Below are 19,112 nucleotides of genomic sequence, written 5' to 3'. Positions count from 1 at the left end.
GCTGGGCACTCACAGGTACGCTCTGCAGCTGACAGCTACAAAGCATCCCCAGAGGAGAGGATGAGAAGGTTACACAAACCCTTGCAATAGCCACATCTGGCATCTGCATGAGACATCAAAAGTCATGGGACATCTTCATCCAAATTTATTTATTAATAAGGTAACAACATATTCCAAATTATTACAAGCCTTTACTAATCTTTCCATTACTGTCTCAAGTTTGACTTGACGTGTCAGACTTTTGCAGTAACTGTCAGTGTTCAGGTGCAGAATTAAAATAAAAGCTTAGAGAATAGCAATAGGAAGTCACAGTTACAAACACCACAGAAAGAGATGAGCATGACATCTGCTGCAGGCTCCAGGGTCACTCCCAATCAGGCTGCTCTAGGCTGAAGGCGTAGCAAGTAACAAAAATTATACAGCTTATGTACTTCAGTTACAAAGCAGCAAGCACAAAAGCATTTTAAGAGTTTGTAACTGCACAGGAACTATGCCTAGATTTAGACTTTTTAGGCTCAAGTCCATCTCCGGCAGTGGACAATAAGCAAAATACCTAATACAATAAAAGATTTCAAGATTCAGAGCCCTAGATATTTTAAGAAACCCTGCAGTTGAAGCCGCAGTAAATGCAAACCTCCTCCTTTAGTTATTGTAATTTCAGTGCTCCTTTTTCTCCACTTTTTTTTTTTATTAAATCACAATACTCAATTCCTCCAAAGGGCTTACATAGCTTTCACCACTTGGCTCCTTGCAAACTCCATGATTGTAGCTTAGCCAAGAAGAAAGTGGCACACAAAACAGCAATAAATTACGCACGGCTATGCCATTTAAAACTACCTTAAAAAACAATACTAATATGTAGGTGCACATTGTAAACAGGTGCCTTAAAAACATGCTTCTGAGCATCTGTTACCAGGATAATTCTCCCCAGGGTGCCTGTCCTCCTGTGTGCAATGGGACACACTGGACTGGCTCCTCTGCAGCTCCAGGTGCAAGTTTCCCCCTCTCATATCTGTGCTGAAGGTACTGCTGCCCGAAGCATGGGAAAGGTCAGGCTGCTAGTGCCAAAGTGCTGCAAGGTGTCCAGTAAACCCTCAGCGTGCTCCACTTTGAGTCTAACAACACTTACTCAAGGCTTACTTTGGAATCAAGGCAACAGGGATCATCAAAGGCAGCCCCTCCTTTACTTGCAAAGCCTGACATAGCACTGTTCAGTTACCCTAATTAATACTTGCACTTTTTTTCCTACAACTATTTAATGCAATTGAGGGGAAAAAAACCATACTTCCAAAAGTTCTTGATCTTACATCTTGTGCTCCCAAAGCACGCAAACTAGGAGTAATCCTATGAAAACCATGGTTATTTGAGCTCAGCTAGAAAGTCATTTAATGAAATGACAAGGCATGATTCAAGGTAATCATGCAGGATAAAGCAAGGGAATACTACCTGGACAGTACACACACACACACACACGTATTTACACCCCACTATTACCCAAAATACTGTTTGTTTCAGGGACACATGGTGCTAACACAGCCTCCCGCCAGAGCAGCACAGCTCAGTCAAAGTCGCGGTTAGTAAGAACCAGTGGAGCCACCAGAGTCCACACGTACAGCACAATGCCAATCCAGCTGGAAGAGATCTTCACCCACACGGACGGCCACTTGCTGGTCATTGTCTCGTAAGAAGAATCCGGACTGTGAACCAAGGAAAAGAAAAAGGATCACTGCAATTTTTATTTCAATACAACGTACTTGTGTTCCAAGCCACCCTTTAAACACTGTTCTCACAGGAGATCATTTTCAATTCACACCTCAAGGGACCCTTCTTCCAGGAAGTTCACAGCCTGCTGTGAAGTCTGTGTACAAGAACTACTTATAAGTTGGTGTCACAAGAGGTGGAAAAACAACAGCAGCACAAAAAATACTCAGAAGCTGCCAAGAAGCAGAAGTAATTACAAGGAATCCCTAACAAATCTGCAGGAAGACAGTAAATACAGCGCTTAGAGATACAAAGAATATGTTTTGCCTTGGCAAAGGACACCACCTAGAGAAATGAATCATCCTGATGTCATATCGACCCAAGTAGGGCCACAAATCAAATCCACAGCAGGACTATCTATTAAGAGTTATTTCTGAAGGAAGTACCTTTTAGCAATGCTTTTTCGATACAAATTGTTCTTTGCCAAGTAACTAGAGACCTTGATTTGCATTTTTTAATTCTGAAGAACATCTTATCAAGCTTTTAGCAACAGTTCACACACAGGAGGACTATTTAATTGTGAGGATTTTTTTCAAGGAGCAGACAACATAATTTCCTTCCACAAGCCCTGTCACAGAATGACTGTGGTTGGAAGAGACTGCTGAGGTTCTCTAGTCCAGCTCCATTGTTCCAGTGGGGACACCTAAATCCAGCTGTCCCAGATGGCTTTGCAGTATATGTCCGAGAATGGAAACTCCACCACTTCCCCTGGCAACCTGTGCCAGTGCTCAGTGGCCCTTTGCTGGATGCTCTCCAGTATGTCCAGGTCTCTCTTGTACTGGGAAGCTCCAGAACTGGAGGAGTCAATAGCACTGAGGAGATGGGAAGAAATACCTCCCCCTTGACCTGTTGATGTAACATGTCCTTTTTCTACCTCTCTGTACCAGACACAGACCTAGTGCTTATTGATTTTTAATTGTTATATAATTTAAGACTTTATCCTGTTCACTTCAGCAAGATGTATTTCAGCAGTTCAGTGAATGATAAGAATCATCCTAGAAAATATGACAGGGAACTGTATTTGAAAACTGTAGCTAACTTTGTTCACAAGCATCTGTCTGTAACTCAAACAGTAACTTCCCTTGAGAAGGCCCACTCAGGAGCTACACTCCAGAGCACGTAACTTTTGCGTCCTTGTCCAGCAAGAGACAGCATCTTGTGTGCTCATTATCAACCCAACATCTAATCAAATGTAAATACCTGTACCAGTTGGTAAGTGTCATCATGATATACAGTGATGCCAGGAAAAGCATGAAGTGGAAGAAGGAGTAACTGTAAGTAACTCCATCCCTCTCATTATCTATAGCTCGGTGAACATCATCTCCATCATCAAGGGAACCATCACTTCTGGGCATTCCATCCTCTATCAGTGTTGATTCATCACTGGTCAGCATCAGCTTGTTAACTTGGCTGTTGTTGGATGTCCGGATGCTGGATTTGACAGGAAAGGACACGGTACAGTTACCCAAATAAATACAATTTAGTACCCAACAGTAAGAAGTGATATAAATTAATGTATTTTTCGAAAGGAATCTTACCTTGAATAGAGAACACACAGCAAAAATAAAACCAGTCCTACAATTCCTTGTGCATCCCACCACTGCACTACCTGACCTTGGGTTGGAATGGTGGTGCTGTTGTAACCAATGATGCTCAGCAGACTGGGGTTACAGCGCCTGTCTGTGAGGGAAATTGCATTAGAACTTACATAAAACAAGAACAGGACAAATACTTAATAGCACATTTACATGCTGAATGCACAGAAATAGAATGGAACTTCGTGACTGTGACAGTCTTGAAGTAAAATTTGAATCTAATTTTAGCCTACTGAATATCTCTAAAGCAGGGTAATGACAGTATATGGCATAAAAAACTCTCTGAGCAGATAAAAGGATTCTGAACTTATATAAGATATGCATCAACTTCTTTACTATTCCATCTCACATAATTAGATGCAACAAAACAAAAATTTCTGTATAATAAATTTCAGAAATTCTACTGCTAGAAAACAAGTTTGACAAGCATATTCTATAGATGGTACCCAAGTCATCCCAGAATTGGAAAACAACGCCAGTAAGTCAGTTTTTTATTATGAGTGGTTGCCAACCCACAGCATCCACAGGTAACGCTGATGAAACAGATGAAAGTAGTAGACAATCTTATTCTCCCATAATCATTGCCTGATTTAGATGACTCATGTATTCTATGACACAGAAGCACAGAAGATTGTCCATAAGTAAGATAAAAGGGTCAGAGACCCAATTAAAACCACTAAAATCAATATCTGGTGATTAATTTTAATCACCAGAATTTCTGCACTTTTTTTTTTTTAGATATTCAACTGTTTCCAGACACAATAAACACTGACATTTATTAATATTTGTTATAAATCCTCAGTTTGAAAAAATTATAATCAGTAGCGTCTTGGTCACCACCTAAGAAATGTGAAACTTGGTACAGAGATGAAACTTCTAGACCTCTCGGACAAGCTGCGGTGATCTGCAAAATCTAAGCTTTAGAATACTGCAGTTCTGCCAGTAAAGAGAAGAAATTCTTACATGCCATATAAGCAGGGGGAAAAGACATCACCCCAGCATGCTGGTTGCAGAGGGGGCGGAGCTCAGAGATGTGTGGGCAAGGCTAGGTTGCTATTTTATACCTCCCACATTGTTGCTGGGAGCGTGGCTTCAGAGGGAGGAAAAGGTGGGCACACCCCTGAAGAAGTGCCACTCTGCTTCCCTCTCCCCCTGGACCAGCCATGCAGACCCTGCCCTGCCTCACTGCTGCCCATCCCTTCCTATCCCTCAGGACAGTGGGATCCTGGCAGCACATGCAGCTGAGCCCTAACGCACACACATTCTATTACCCTGCTCTAATGCCGCCCTGCAAGAGAAGTGGAAGTACAATTTATTGCTGAACTGGTTACCCAAAAAGCTCTACATTGCTACTGCACTTACCTGGCTCATTGGTCATAGCTGACCAAGTCAAATACATTGTGTAAATTGTGATGACCGAAGACTGCAGCAAACCAGATCTTGGCTGAGATTCCTATACAAAGGAGTCACAAAACAGGGAAGTCAGGCAATCAAAACTTGCAGGCACCATTATATTGTGATAACACAGGAGGCAAGAGAATTAAAATCGTACCTGAATCCTTGGCAGAATTGACATTACAGAAGCACCAATGCACAGGAGCATATTAACACTGATGAATGTCTTGTTTTCAGAACAACCTTCTGGATGAGTGTAATAAACATAAAACAAGACAATAGCTACTAGAGACAGCAGATAATTGACAGCTGTAGCAGAGAGGAGAGCTGTGAAGAAACAAAACCATAGTTAAACTCGTTAATAACAGGAACTACTAAGACTGAAGTAATACTGCATGATTATCAAGTATGGGATACAATATACAACTAGAGTTCTGGGAATTGAAACATAAAAGAAGTTCTCAAATAGCCTGTGAAGTATTAAAAAGAAACAATACATAGGAATCCTGAAGCCATGCTCGATTTTCCAGTGTTCTAACAACAACCAGGAGTATTAAAGGAACACAGTTGTACTGCACACACATTGGTTAACAGCTTAAAAAAGAAACTGAAGAAATACTTTTCCAACAGAGGCTAAAACAAAATCTCATTTCCAAATTACATCTTAGTAAAAACACTAAATAGAGAAGTGACCACTGAACAAAGACTGACCATGCTGTCTTTTGAAACACCTGAATTATCACATCTGAAATACTTTATTAAAACATAATTCCTCCAGTGAGATGACCTGAACTCTCCTTTACTACCCTGGCCTTTCACTTAACATTTACCTTCAAAGAACGACTGACTGGCAACTAGAAAAAACAATTGTTTGAGATGATTCTACTCAACATGAAGCACTAACAGTTTACTTTGTTTTCAATCAATACTAAAGGGACAGCAAATTCTGTGGCAGCAAAAAGAAAGAAAAAACAAAAAGCTGCAGTTGCCACTTCTCTGGTATCATGATGCACAGGAAGTTCCACCTGAATGTGAGGAAGAACTTCTTTACTTTGTGTATGACTGCACCTTGGAACAGATTGCCCAGAGAGGTTATGGAGTCTCCCTCACTGGAGATACGCAAGAACCATCTGAACACAATCCTGTGCCATGCGCTCCAGGATGACCCTGCCTGAGCTAGGAGGCTGGATCAGATGAGCTGCTGTGGCCCCTTCCAATCTCATTCATTCTGTGACTATGTCAAACTCCTGCCCTGCTCCCAGGGAATAGATTTCACTACTCAGAAACTGCTGCACCTCTCCCTGCTTCCCGTTATTTAACTTGACAACAGAAGGACATCAATGGAGCTGAACTACACATCTGAGAAAACGATACTTATGCATGAAACATCCCTTTCTGCACCGCTAAAATGAATTACTCAGTGAGTAACTTATTTAATGCAATGCACATTAAATTAAATTTACAACTTCATTGTAGTACAGTCTCTCCTTACCTGCATACCAGCATCTTGAGTTACCTTCCTCCATTTTTTCAACCCAAGATTCATTCCAGGAATGGGCAAAGTCAATAAGCAAGACCAGCTGAATAAGAATAAAGCAGAATGCTCCAGCCATACCTACATAAAACCACACTAGAAGAGAAGTAAAAAAATAATTTAAGAACCATAGGTGATTTACCCTCCATCTTAGTGTATCTAAACACAGAGAAGCACTACAGTTATACAGCTACAATTAAAACTGTATGACATCAGCATGCACTTACTTTTTTTAAAACTAAATATGATTGCATCATGATACAGAGGAAGAAAATATTCCCTCACCAGTTGTAAATGGTCCCTCAGGTATGAAGAAAGCTCCAACACTAATTGCAAGTGCCGTCGCAAATTTAAAGAACCAGAATCTAAAGGGAAATGAAAAAAATAAGGCAACTGTTAAGTCTGGTCTAATTCACACATAAAATACACATCTTTAAGAGTTGGGGTTTTTTTTAATTTACTCATTCTTACCTTGCCTCATTTGAAGCAGGAGAAAAATTTTACCTGTCCAAGATCTTTGTTCTCAAAAAAATTACGCTTAAACTGTGCTAGACTGACACAGACTTTGACACATTTCCCAGAGGTATCTTCCTACTCATGAATTATAAATTAGGCCAATTGTAAGCTGGTTTTTTTTTCCTTCCTAAGAACGTTTTAAAGCAAAGCAGTGAGATTACTGAATTGTCTGCATATCAGAAAAATGGGTCAAAAAAATCCCTTCCTGCTTTTAATATCAAAGGTCTGGTTGGTGCCTACAATGACATAAAATATTACACTGGAGCTCTCTACCAGTAGTGGCTCACTTCCCACATGAGAGATATACAAAAGTCTGGATCCTTCCCACCCAGCTTTAGATTCTTCAGGCCTACAGCTGATAAGGATTTATCACAAAAACAAAAGCAAATGATTTACCCTGCACAGAAGAGACACAATCAAGATCTAAGTCTCTGTTTCAGTGCAGTATCATTGGAATTTTTCTTCCAGTAAAAGATATGCATTCAGAGACCATCAAAACAGATTACATGTTTCCAGAAAGCATACAAGGGGGTATTCTTCTCCAAAGATGCACCAAACTCACCTCAAATACTAACTGTATAAATATATCCTGCATAGGGAACATCAAACTGTTATGCCAACAGAACTAAAAGGAGGTGAAGACTATTTTTTCGGATCCCAGTGATAGGCAGCTCCAAAAACAGGCATGATGCCATATACAGGCACTTCAAAACTCAATATAACAGCACAAAGATATGTACCACACCCCCACAATGTCAAACACTTGTTAATTTTTCAAGTTTCGTCTCCCTTCCTATTTCTTCCCATACTTTGAACAAGTTTAATCTCTCTTGCTGGCTGTTACAATCAAGTGATAGAGATGAGAAGAACAAGTGCCAGCTGTGTGGAGAGGAAGTACGTGAGATGACAGAAGTGTAGAATATAGAACAAAATGAACTAGTTCCCTGGGATACAGAGAAATTAGTAAATCCAATCTGAAAGTTGAATTAAGCTGTAAGATAAGGTATCTTAATACTGTACTCTCTTTTTCTTTAGACCAAAAAAAATCCATAAGTAAACAAAGCAATATTCTGCTCAGTCTTAATTATTTTACTTTCTCTACAGAAATAATTTGAAGTTTTTCTCATTTTATGGTCGACATGTTTAATCTTACTATACTGAATATAAAATAAAATTTTATCACTTAGCTGTTCATAGCTTCTGTTAAATATAGTCACCTTGAAAAAGCAGTACTCTAAGCAATCACTGTGACCACCAAGATCAGGCACCATAAATGGTTTTAGGCTTTTTAGCATCATGCCCTCTTACAAATATTTACATCTCCTTGGTTAAAGGAGCTACATCACATATAGGCAGAGCCTGGATGAAAACTACCACTTGTGTCAACACACAAGCTGAAATTGCACTATATTCTTCCATCTGATAACCCTAACTAAAAAGAAATACAAAAGAAAATTACTGGAAAGCTCAGAAACTAGATACATAACTCAGTTCTTTTTGCAGAGAGGCAACTGAAAAGACAGCAGAAAGAAAAAATATACATTTTATACATCTATAGAGATATATATGTGTAACTGCCATAACCTTTAAAATAAAACAGAAAAGAACAAAAGTTCTTACAAACTTCCAAGTTAAGAGGAATATAATTCTGAAAGAACAGATGTGAGTGTGTGTGTTTTATTTCCCAAAAAATATCTGTGGAATGGAACAAAAATTAATCACTAACTCATTTGAGGACTCGTTTCTGCATCTTACCCATTGTGCACCGCTGCTCTGGGGTCGTTGCTGCTCTTCACTTTGATCATCAGCAAGGAGAAGAGAAGGAAGAACATGGCCATGCCAAAGCACACACGGTACACGGCCTTGTAGCCAACCAGGACATCACAGTTCACGTGGCCCTGCACACCAGGAATGCTTGTGCCCAACCCTCCATCACAAAATCCAGGAATCTGTGATGGATACAAGAAATGTCAGTCATCTTTAAAAGACCTCCTGTCAGTAAATGTATATTAATAAATTTCCAATACACAATTCATTAATATTGCAACATTATGTAACTATTAACACTGTTAGAAAATACAATATTGAAGGACTGCATCATTAGCTATAGCCCAACTAGAATATCAAACGCATGCAAGGAAAAAACCCCCGAATAGGCAGCATAAAATAAAATAAATCTTTCCATAGAATAGTCTGGCTTGGAGGAGACCTTTAAACCTCACCTAGACTACTCCCTCTGCCATGGGCAAGGACATCTTCAACTACATCAAGCTGCTCAAGGCCCCATCCCACCTGACCTTGAATGTCTCCAGGAATGGGGCAGCGATCTTATTAACAGATTATTTATGTTACTAGCAATTTCAGAACTTCTCAAAGAAATGCAGTTTTCCCTGGTTGATCTGAATCAAGAGATAATCAAAGATCTAGGAACTGATAAATTTGACTTGACAGTTACTATCAGGCTTATGACATAGCTAGGAGGTGGCAGTCTGTTTACATCTCTCTAAAACAGACACAGCCTTTCCCAGAAAAGTACCATCACCATTAACTGGGTGTATCCATAACTTCCATAGGGAACAGCTGAAAACATTCTCTCCAGTCACTACCAGGACATGAGCAACATCTTTTACAAGTCAAATCATACTCTAAAAGGCTGTAATTTTCTTTCCTAGGTGACTAACATGGCTCTCACTAAAGCTCTAATGTGGTAACTATACCAACTTACAATACACATTTACAGATGAATCATCTGGGGGGAAAAACACATGAAAATCATGCCTAACAACGCTACTATCTACTGAAAAAAACCCAAAAGACTGAAAAACAGTCTTTTGAATGTACTTTTGAAGTACATTCAACCCAAGTTCAGTGAACCTATAAGCTCTACTGTAACTCACGTTACCACTCTCCAATTTTGTATCACATCTTCATATAGCTAATAAACCATAAGATCCTACAAACACTTGCTAATTCCATGGGTGGAAAACACGCTACTATGATTAGTGAAAAATATTTTTGTTATGCCCTGCAGACTTTAAAACAGAACTTTAACTAGTACAGCATGACGAAACTAGAACACATCCTAGAGTGTAGTTATTTTTTTTAATCGCAACCAGAATAAAAATCAATTCAGTGCCATAAATACAAGCATCTCACTAATACTTAATTTGAAACTAAACATACGTAGATTTTCTTGTTTGATGCAATCTTTTTTTCTGCTCTGAGCATTTAAAGAAGAGGCTTTACCTCAAAACAGTGCTTTTCATCTACACAGGGATCTTCCCACAACTTCTTTATTTGACTTACAACTTAATGGTGACTGTGAAGCTCAGCTGGTAGCAAAGTTACATATTTCCAAATAAAATCCATGCTTTTCAAAATGTGAATTACTACTATCTGTGACATTTGTTCTACCAAAAATGTTAACAATAAGTAACCTGACCTTCTTCAGCTGCTCTTCCATGCCTGGTATTAGCATCACACAGGCAACGCTCACGCCAAGAAGTAAGAAGAAGGCGTAAATCAGCCGAGTTATGGTGGAGTTGTTTCCACTGGGGCAGCATCGGCAAAGCAGGCATGGGGCACTTCCACACAAGCATGGTATCTGACAGAAAGACAGAACATGAATTATTTAAACAGCTTTGGATTACTTGATTTCAATATTTAATCAGGCTGTGCAGATCATCAGATATTATGATGGAAAATGACTCATCCTGTGCATCCCACCACTGGTGCAGATTAAGTCACTGCAACACGTTACAGAGCCACCAAAGAACAGCGCTTCCCGATGTGCTGCTGCAGAACGAAATTAGGGCTATGCCAGGAGTAATCACTTAGCCATTCAGAAGAAATAAAGACTGGATTCAGGATTCAGGCTCATTTGTTCTCTTGAATTTTAGTTCATTTCAGCTAAATGACATGCAAGGATTGCTTTTGTTAGCAACTACATCCTGCCTTCCACAGCTGCAGAGATTAAATAAACAAAGCAAAGGAGCACAACTGTCATGTAGGTACACTCTCAGCACCCGGCACAGTAGGGATACAACCCTCACTGGGGCTATAAATATTTCCAAAATACAAAAAACTAAAAAAACCTAAATCTTAGTTTGCAAACTATTTCATATTAGCAGCTACTCACATATCACATAATTCTATTAGTATGCAAAATTAACTTATGCAATATAGAAGTTACAAAGAGTAAGAACAGAGCAAATATGCAGTATATGTGTTATTGATACCAAATATCAATGGCAAAAGCAGATGGGAATGCTGTATAATTGTAATACTACAATGGGAAAAAAAAAACAGGATAAAATTTACCAAAATTTAATTCTCACACAGAAAATTGTGGGAAGATAAAAAGGGAGCTATTTCACCAGGAAAGGGTTGGGAAGCAGAGAACAATTATCTGCCACTTGTTGAGTAACAATTTGGGAAGTAAAAGAAAGGTGAGGTCCCACAAATAACCATTAGCAAAAGGAGGAAAGGTACAATTGAAATGTGAGATCGTTGCCCTTCTCTGAGCTACAAAAAACCAGGCTATCTCTGACACAAAGAACAGGGTAAAAACTCAGCTTCTCCCCCAGCATGCATCCAGGGATAACTCCACCATGGGACAAAAACCACAGGTGTTCATCACTGCATGAGAGACTCAGTCATGTAAGGACAGGAGTAGTTACAAGGCCGCATGACCTGGACATGCCAGTCACCTGGTATGACTGGCATGTGTCAGAAAGAGTTCTCCGCAGTTTAGTCATATGACAACCAAAAATGCCAGCAGCCCGCTGCTAATGGAAAAGCAGACAGACTGCCACAACACTCCTGGCAGCCTCCTGAGAATCCCCCGGGAAAAGGCCTATTATCATTCTTATAGTTCCAACCAGACACACACTGGACCCACAAACTTCATCTTTTAAATAACTTCCCTGAATTCTTTTTGGCACATGTGTTCCTTCCCAAGAAGCCAAGAATTTTCACTCCACCGTGTTATAGAATCATCTCTAAATTATCAAATTTCATCATTACATTTGTCTTGCTAAACCAGTCAAACTAAGCATATTCTCATTATAGGTATTTCAAGATATAAAAATTATTATATTGCCCCTTTTTAACTTCTCCTCCAAAATTAGTATTGTTATAGCACAAATAATACGAAGGGGTTGATTATAGGAGTTTTCAGCTCAATATAACAAAGAAATTATTTAGACTGGGACCAATCAGTCCCTGCAACAACCTCCTCAAGGATATAGTAGAGTCTCCATCACCGGAGGTTTTCAAGATGCAAGTGGACAGGGTACCAGATCATCCCACTCAGACCCTCTTTTCCATAAAAGATGGAGGCAGGTGGACCTTTGCTATACGACTGCAGGCAACTACACTAGGAGAATCTATGCTTCGCAAGCAGGAAATGTAAGGCATATATTCTCTCTGAATGCATCAGAATTTTGTATCACTACTGTCTTACACCATTTCCTACATACACAAATAACCCTTCCAGTGAAAAATACCTCTGTTCAAAAAATTACTTTCTTGAACTAATTCTGCCTGCATTAATATTTCTAAACATACTGTTGAATAAAAGGTTGAGTTTGGCAGAATAGAATATATGACTCGGCTTATCTGCTGCAGAAAACGTGGGGAGAGGAGCACCTGTTAAAAAATTCACTTCTGTAAGGAATCCCAGTGTTACACTGTTTGTTAAACACCTAAATAATTCAAGCAACTTGCTCCTTGCATCAGCAGAAACAGAAGCATGAATGCTTCTACAGACAGAAGAGACCTGCAGTAGCTGAAATGAAGATGATTGTCTCCACCTCACTGGGAAACAATGCACCTCAAGAGAGGCCACACATCTCACTGGAGAGCCTGAACTCCAATACCAGCTTTTAAAATGTTTTGCCCCTAAACAGCTCATGCACATGCATCTCTGAACAAGAGACACCTATTGATACATTACACGATTTATACAAGCTGGTTAGTTACACAAGGAATCACATTACAGTCCAATTCTCTCTTTCTTCGGCAAAAGAGAATAAAATACATACCATTCCAACAAAATAGTATTATACTATCAGCAAAACTACTTGTTACAGACTTCAAAAGAACAGAAGCCAAAGAACATTTAGCCCATGGAATTCAGCTTATCAGCAGAGGAGACAAGGTGAGTTTGTGCTACTTTCTTCCTAAATTTAAAGTACACCTCCCACACAGATTTCAGTAGTAACAAACAGCAAGATACTACCATGGAAATCAAAGCTTAACTCCCCAGGTGTGACTTAGCTTAGGCACAGATGCAGACAAAAAGTTACTCGACAATTATTTTTCACTTGCTTCCATAAGGAAGCTTAGACAAAAGTTACTCAGACACAACTGAATAAAATCTATTGCCTTCCAGAAACTCTTTTATTTACCTATCAACTCATATCCCTTTACATTTTTGAGGAAAAAAAAGCAGCTCAATGGTGTTTACTAAGTCAAAATAAGAAAAGACAACCCACACACCTATTCTGGGAGCAGCCAGCTGGGCAGACAAGTTAAGTCACACACACTTCATTCCCCAGGGCAGTGGAAATTGCATGAGGAACACATAACAGGATGTATACTAGAGGAGACAGAAAACCCTACAAAATCATGGAAGGTCAAATGTTGCTGCCCCTGATGCACACAGAACAAGTTTTTAATATCAAACATAATCTTCTTACTGGAGTAATGACAAAATCATTATATATTGAATTACCTCTTTGCAAAAACACTAAGCCCCTGATGGGCCTAGTCGGAGTTTAGCGACATCATCCCTACTCTTAAGCTTAAAGACATTGAATTAATCAAGATCTTTGCCCTGACAGAGAATATTAAAGGAGCACAACAACAATAAAAAAAAAAGCAGCTCAGTTGTTTCAGAGAAGAGAACAATAGAGACAAGATGCAGCAAAGGGAAAACGGTGCTGCATTATCAATCCAGGCCGTCAGGAGCAGAAGGAGCATCTCACTTGTGGTGAGATGGCTCTGCTGTTACGGCTTTGGCCTCATCTTCATCTCTCTGACAGGCTCCCCTTGCTCTCAAAAATGCTAACCTGCCTGGTCTGCTAGCACACGGGAGGGCAGAGCAGTAACACAGCACAAAAGCCCAGAAGACAGGAGCAGGGCATGAGGCCTGATGGGGGGCCTCAAGCAGAGCAGCTCTGCACAGCACAACACGTGGCCCTGCAGAGGAGCAGCGCTGACAGCAGCGTCCTCACAGGCAAAGGGGCTTTGCTGGCCGTGGCACAGCCCGCACCACACCAACCCCACTGCACCTGGCTCAGCTGCTCCCTCACCCTCACTGCGTGCTTCCTTCTCAGAGCCAGAGCTCGTACTCTGTCTTAGAGACCAGCGTGGACAGATTCCTCCTATTCAGAACTGCTGTACAGGCATAAGTGCTGACTAGCTGTGGTTTTAAATGTGGAAAGAAAATGAATGCTTTAAAACTATCAGGAGAAAGAGAAAAATAATACCAGAAAAAGCTACCCACTCTGATTTGTTGGGCACTTTAAAGGAAGGGACAGGGGTTAACTACTCACAGTAAATCTGACTTAATTAGGATTATGATCTCATGCAAATCATTTTATCTAAAAGGCCACTAGCTGAACTTCTCTGTAGAGAAACAAACAATCAAGAGCAAGGAGACAGCGGGTCTTCATACACTACAAACACAACCAGTTGTCTGAACGGCTGTTTATGAACTTGAAAATGCAGTATACATTAACACAAGTACTTGAATTAAAGCCTATAGTCATAATATCATTAAGTATTTGACAATAATTAAAAATAATGTTAAGTATGTTCAGTTAGTATTTAAAGCCTAACTGGCTAAACCATTAAGTAGTGTTGAAAATGTTAATGAGAGCGAAATGAACCCTGACAGTAATTAGTTAAAAGGATGTCATCAGTGTTCCAGTTGATTATGTTCAGGTATATCAGCCTAGAAGTTAACTTATGCAGATTTTCCAATTCTGTGATAATTTAATGTAATTTGTACATGAGATTAAGGGACTATGGATCATCTCCTTTAATTAAAGATCACTCTGCATTAGAGGAGCCAAAGCCCATACATTCAGATATCACAAAAAATAGTAGATTGGATAAATATGAGGTTTTGTTATATCACTAGAAGTATGTGTATGAATGCTTTAATAATAGGTGATTTAATTTAATTCATGTATGGTACAATATTTTTGGTATGAAAAATTCAGATTTTCACAATTTCACTGACATTCATATGGTAAACACCTAACAATTCACAAGTCACTTGATTATGCCAATATAGACAGGGACTAGACTTGGAAAGACATATTACTTATGGATAAAAAAGCAACGCCTCAGTTGAAGACTCTTTACCAACTTCTTTGCTTTACTGCATAGTGCCAACAGTTTTAATGCCAACTCAATCTACTGTTTGCCATGAACAAAAATCACCTGACGGTGCTCTCTGAGCACGGTGGTGACACATCACCACGGATTACTGTGCCGCGAGCAAAGGACGGCTCGGCGAGACAAAGATGCTACAAAGGGTGGAGCTGCTCAAGACAAAGCCGTAAGAAAGAGGAATTAAGTACAAGTCTTAGAATCGGGGAAACGTGCGGGTTTTGATTTTACCAAAATAAATGCTGGAGTACAATGCATTTCATCAGACTCTTTACAGATTCGGGGAGAGGTGATTTAGGTGGACACCTCCCGCACAGGAACGCGGATTAAGCGGCGTCCAGCAGCTCGACAGGCCGGCCTGTCTGGGTTAAGGACAAAGCTCCTCATAACACCGGTGAAATAGCTCCGACGGATCCCTGAGGATCCCGGGAGCAGCCCGACAGAAGGGGACTACGGCGGGGCCCGCCCCCTCCAGCGCGGCAGGGAGAGAGCCCTGCCCGGCGGAGCAGGGGCCGCGGCAGCTCGGGGCGGGCAGAGCCCGGCTGAGGCCGGGTAGGGGCCCGCATCCTCCCAGTGCCGCAGGAGGAGGAGTAGGAGGAGGAAGGAAGGCAGCGCCTCAGCCGTCCTGGGTGACACAGGCGCGGGGAGCAGACGGGCGAGGCCCGGGTGGGGAGGGAAGGAGGAGGGGAAGCACCGGCCGCCGGCTCCGAGCCTGCGGCGGGCAGAGAAAGGCAGGGAGGGACTCCCACGCCACCCGCATCCACCTTACCCAGCTCGCCATGGAGCAGAGGCCCAGGACGCTGCCCATGGTCGCCGGTGGGCTCGGGCTCAGGCTCCTCCAAGATGGAAGCGGCGGCCGCGGCTCCCGACGCCGTTGTTTACTGCTGCCCGCGGCGCTTCCGGCCGCTCTGACGGCACGGGTACGTCACTTCCGGCCTGGCGCTGCCCGCCGCCGCGCGCGGGATATGGCGAGGTTGTGGAGCCGGGATGTTCCCTGAGGTAGCGGCCAGGCCTCTGAACACCGTCCGGCCTGATAAGCGGAAAGGAGACCTAGCCAGGGGAACAGCCAGCAGGCAGCATCCGTCAGTCAAGGACATCTGGGAGCTGAAGCTTCAAGCTCGTTAGTTGCGAGCTGTGGATGTAGCAAATCAAGATATAGTGACCTGGATGTAGTAAATCAAAATGTTGTATGTCTGTAAAACAGATAGTCAAGGACATCTGGGAACTAACGGACTTCAAGAATGTAATAAACCAAGGTGTTGATACACGTCTATGGGTACGTTAATAACTTGGCAGAATATTTGATGTCCGTGTGTCCCATAGCTGAGCTATGTCCATTACAATAGTAAAAGTGACACTTACAGCTCACAAAGACCCCTGGCCAGGTGCAGACCCTCCCCCTTTGCGTGCATAGATGTTAGCTGCGGTTATGTAGCTTGTATGGGAATTCCTAACTAATCATAGTAGATGAACACAGCCTCAAAAAAGGAAAAAGGCCCACAAGAAAAGAAAACAGTCCTAAAAGAAAAAGTAGCACCTAAAAATCTTTAAAAAGCAATCAATCAAGGACCGGAAAAATTAGGTAATGCATATAATAATATAGCCATTATAATACATACTTTTACATACATTTATTTAAAAATACTTAATAATGAGGGTATTATAATACGAAGGGTACCATCTCAGCTGAAAAATAAAACCCTTTCATTTGTAAAATGTCTTAAGATCCAAAACTAGACACTGAAAAAGGATACATAAAGAAATCAGATTTTTAAATAACACCAGTATACATCATTTTACAAGTTAAGAACATTTTTGTCTCTTACAATTTTCCATACTTACTAACATGCAGTCATTGCACTACTACATGCTGGGCTCAGGTTGGATTTATCTGTGGATGTTGCTAAATCTATCCTTTGTAATTGATTTTCAGAATCAAACATGAAAAGACTTAGAAAGAATTTTTGCAGGCTGAAGGTTTAAGGCTGCAATTGTCTAGTGATAAAAAAATGGGAATAATTAATAAAATGGTTATAGCTATTTGAAAGCTTAAGTAAACAGAATTAGTGGACACTGAAAATTTTTGGAGTACCTTTAGTTTGGCCAGTAGACCCACAACAGTAATTAAGAATGTTTATTTTTGTTTGTGCACTAATTTGAGCCAGTGAAGTGTGCTGTTCATATTCCACATACCACCACAGCAGCCAGAAGGTCCTGGAGGCACAGCATCAGCTCACAGCTAACATTGTGGCTTGCTTCATGTGATGAATGTATAATCTCCATTCCCTCTCCTTTGTGAAGCCTTTAATCTTCTTCAGAGATGAGTTTTCATTAGCTACTGATCTTTTTCCGCTTCAGTATTTCTGCAATTTTCACAGTGTGCTCTTTTTCCTTACAAGAATTTCTGATAGCCATGGCAGCCTATTTCTCTCCATATCAACCTGATCTCTTTTATTTCCCAATACTAAATCCCATCATTGTTCTCTGATTCAGTCATTATTTCTGCTATCTGTTTTGGAGCATCTACTGGGGAAAGATACTGAAGCATTATGTACACTCCACTGAACCAAGTCCTGCTCCTCCTTCACTACACATCTTTTCTAAGAAATTGTAAAAGAGAAAAGATCTGCTATAGGAACTTCTTTTCTGGAATTTTAATCCTTTTTCAAGTCATATAGTTGCCTGACAGCATTAAATTATATTGTGAAAGACCAGTTTTATTTCATTTGAAGGGGTGTGGAATTCATCATACCCAGATATATGTCCCAGATGGTCTCCCCAGTGTGATATCTTGCTTCCCTGTGACCCTTTTGAGTTGGTATGAATATGATAATCATAGTTGTCCATTATTTAACTAGCTCTCTGATTATTTCATTTTAGAAAATAACAAGACTCAAATAGCAGAAATAACTCTTTTTTTAATATTAGGAAGCTTCTTACTAAAACCTGCCTTTTTGTCAGCTGTTTATTGGAAAATGATAATTTTTCCAGACTAGAGACCACCTGTCAGTTTAATGGTTTGTACAAGCAACTGTGATCAGCTCCTTCAGTGAACACCAGACCAGCAGAGAGCCCCCAGCTGCCTTGTGGAGGATCCCTATCATGGCTACACAAGCTTTACCCTCCAGCAGAAAAGCCCTGTTAACCACTTTGTCTCGAGTCCATGTGCCCAGACCAGTGAGAGAAAGGGTGAGCTAGACCTGGCAGGATTCACTCCTAAACAGGCTTATGCTTTAGGCAAGGCATCACACACACAAATAGAACACGTAAGGGAATAAAAATGCAAATAAAACATGACTGTGCCGGGGCCTCATGTTTGTGCTACTCCTGCCGAACTCATACCAAGGATCAGCGTCACATTTGGAGGAAGCAAAGTGTTCAACCTTCAAAACTGAAGGTGAAAAGCCAGGATGGCTTTTGTTCTCGCTGCACGAACATGGAACTACAGCTAAAGATCCTTTCCCCTAGAGGGCAGTGCAACTTTAGGAATTGAAATCTCTCCCTGGCAGCGTTCAAAGGGAAATCGGCACTGTGAGGATGTGCTTTTTATCTCAACAATGTTAACAGAAAAATACTCTACAGGGGTGTATTTTCTGGAATGAATCTGTGTACACAGTACGATTCTACATTTCACTTTATGTAATTTTCAAGTGAAATCTACAAAAACACACCTTTTTTCCCCCCCTTGATCTTCTAAATGAAAAGTAATATTGAAATAATGTCTGTGACAACAGATTGTAATATCCAGGTTTCGATCTCTATTGTGAGAAGAAGGGGAACACAAAAGAATAAATTCTTGTTTCTTATGGACTGTGCAAGGACTTGTGATAGAGATATCAGAATTTGAATGGAATTCAGAGGCCATATTATTCAAAGACTGACCTAGATATAAATCTAATAGATTCAAA

At 40.7% G+C, this 19,112-nt stretch overlaps 1 protein-coding gene across 1 annotated transcript; it reads right to left on the bottom strand.

Moving 5' to 3' along the window:
• Nucleotides 1–134: 134 nt before the first annotated feature.
• SERINC1 (serine incorporator 1) lies at nt 135–16,016 on the bottom strand. The gene is made up of 10 exons (XM_014876706.2): nt 15,974–16,016; nt 10,244–10,405; nt 8,557–8,750; nt 6,571–6,650; nt 6,244–6,381; nt 4,909–5,078; nt 4,719–4,809; nt 3,300–3,441; nt 2,962–3,192; nt 135–1,697 (listed from the first exon to the last, which is right to left on the bottom strand). Exons 1-10 carry the CDS (start codon nt 16,010–16,012, stop codon nt 1,559–1,561), a joined length of 1,386 nt encoding a protein of 461 aa, XP_014732192.1. The 5' UTR covers nt 16,013–16,016; the 3' UTR covers nt 135–1,558.
• Between the last annotated feature and the right edge of the window lie 3,096 nt (nt 16,017–19,112).

Source organism: Sturnus vulgaris, chromosome 3, assembly GCF_052056855.1.
Source record: "Sturnus vulgaris isolate bStuVul1 chromosome 3, bStuVul1.hap1, whole genome shotgun sequence".
Classification (NCBI taxonomy): Eukaryota; Metazoa; Chordata; class Aves; order Passeriformes; family Sturnidae; genus Sturnus; species Sturnus vulgaris.
Note: the sequence above shows the minus strand (reverse complement) of the source record. Positions and strands in the feature narration are given on the sequence as shown.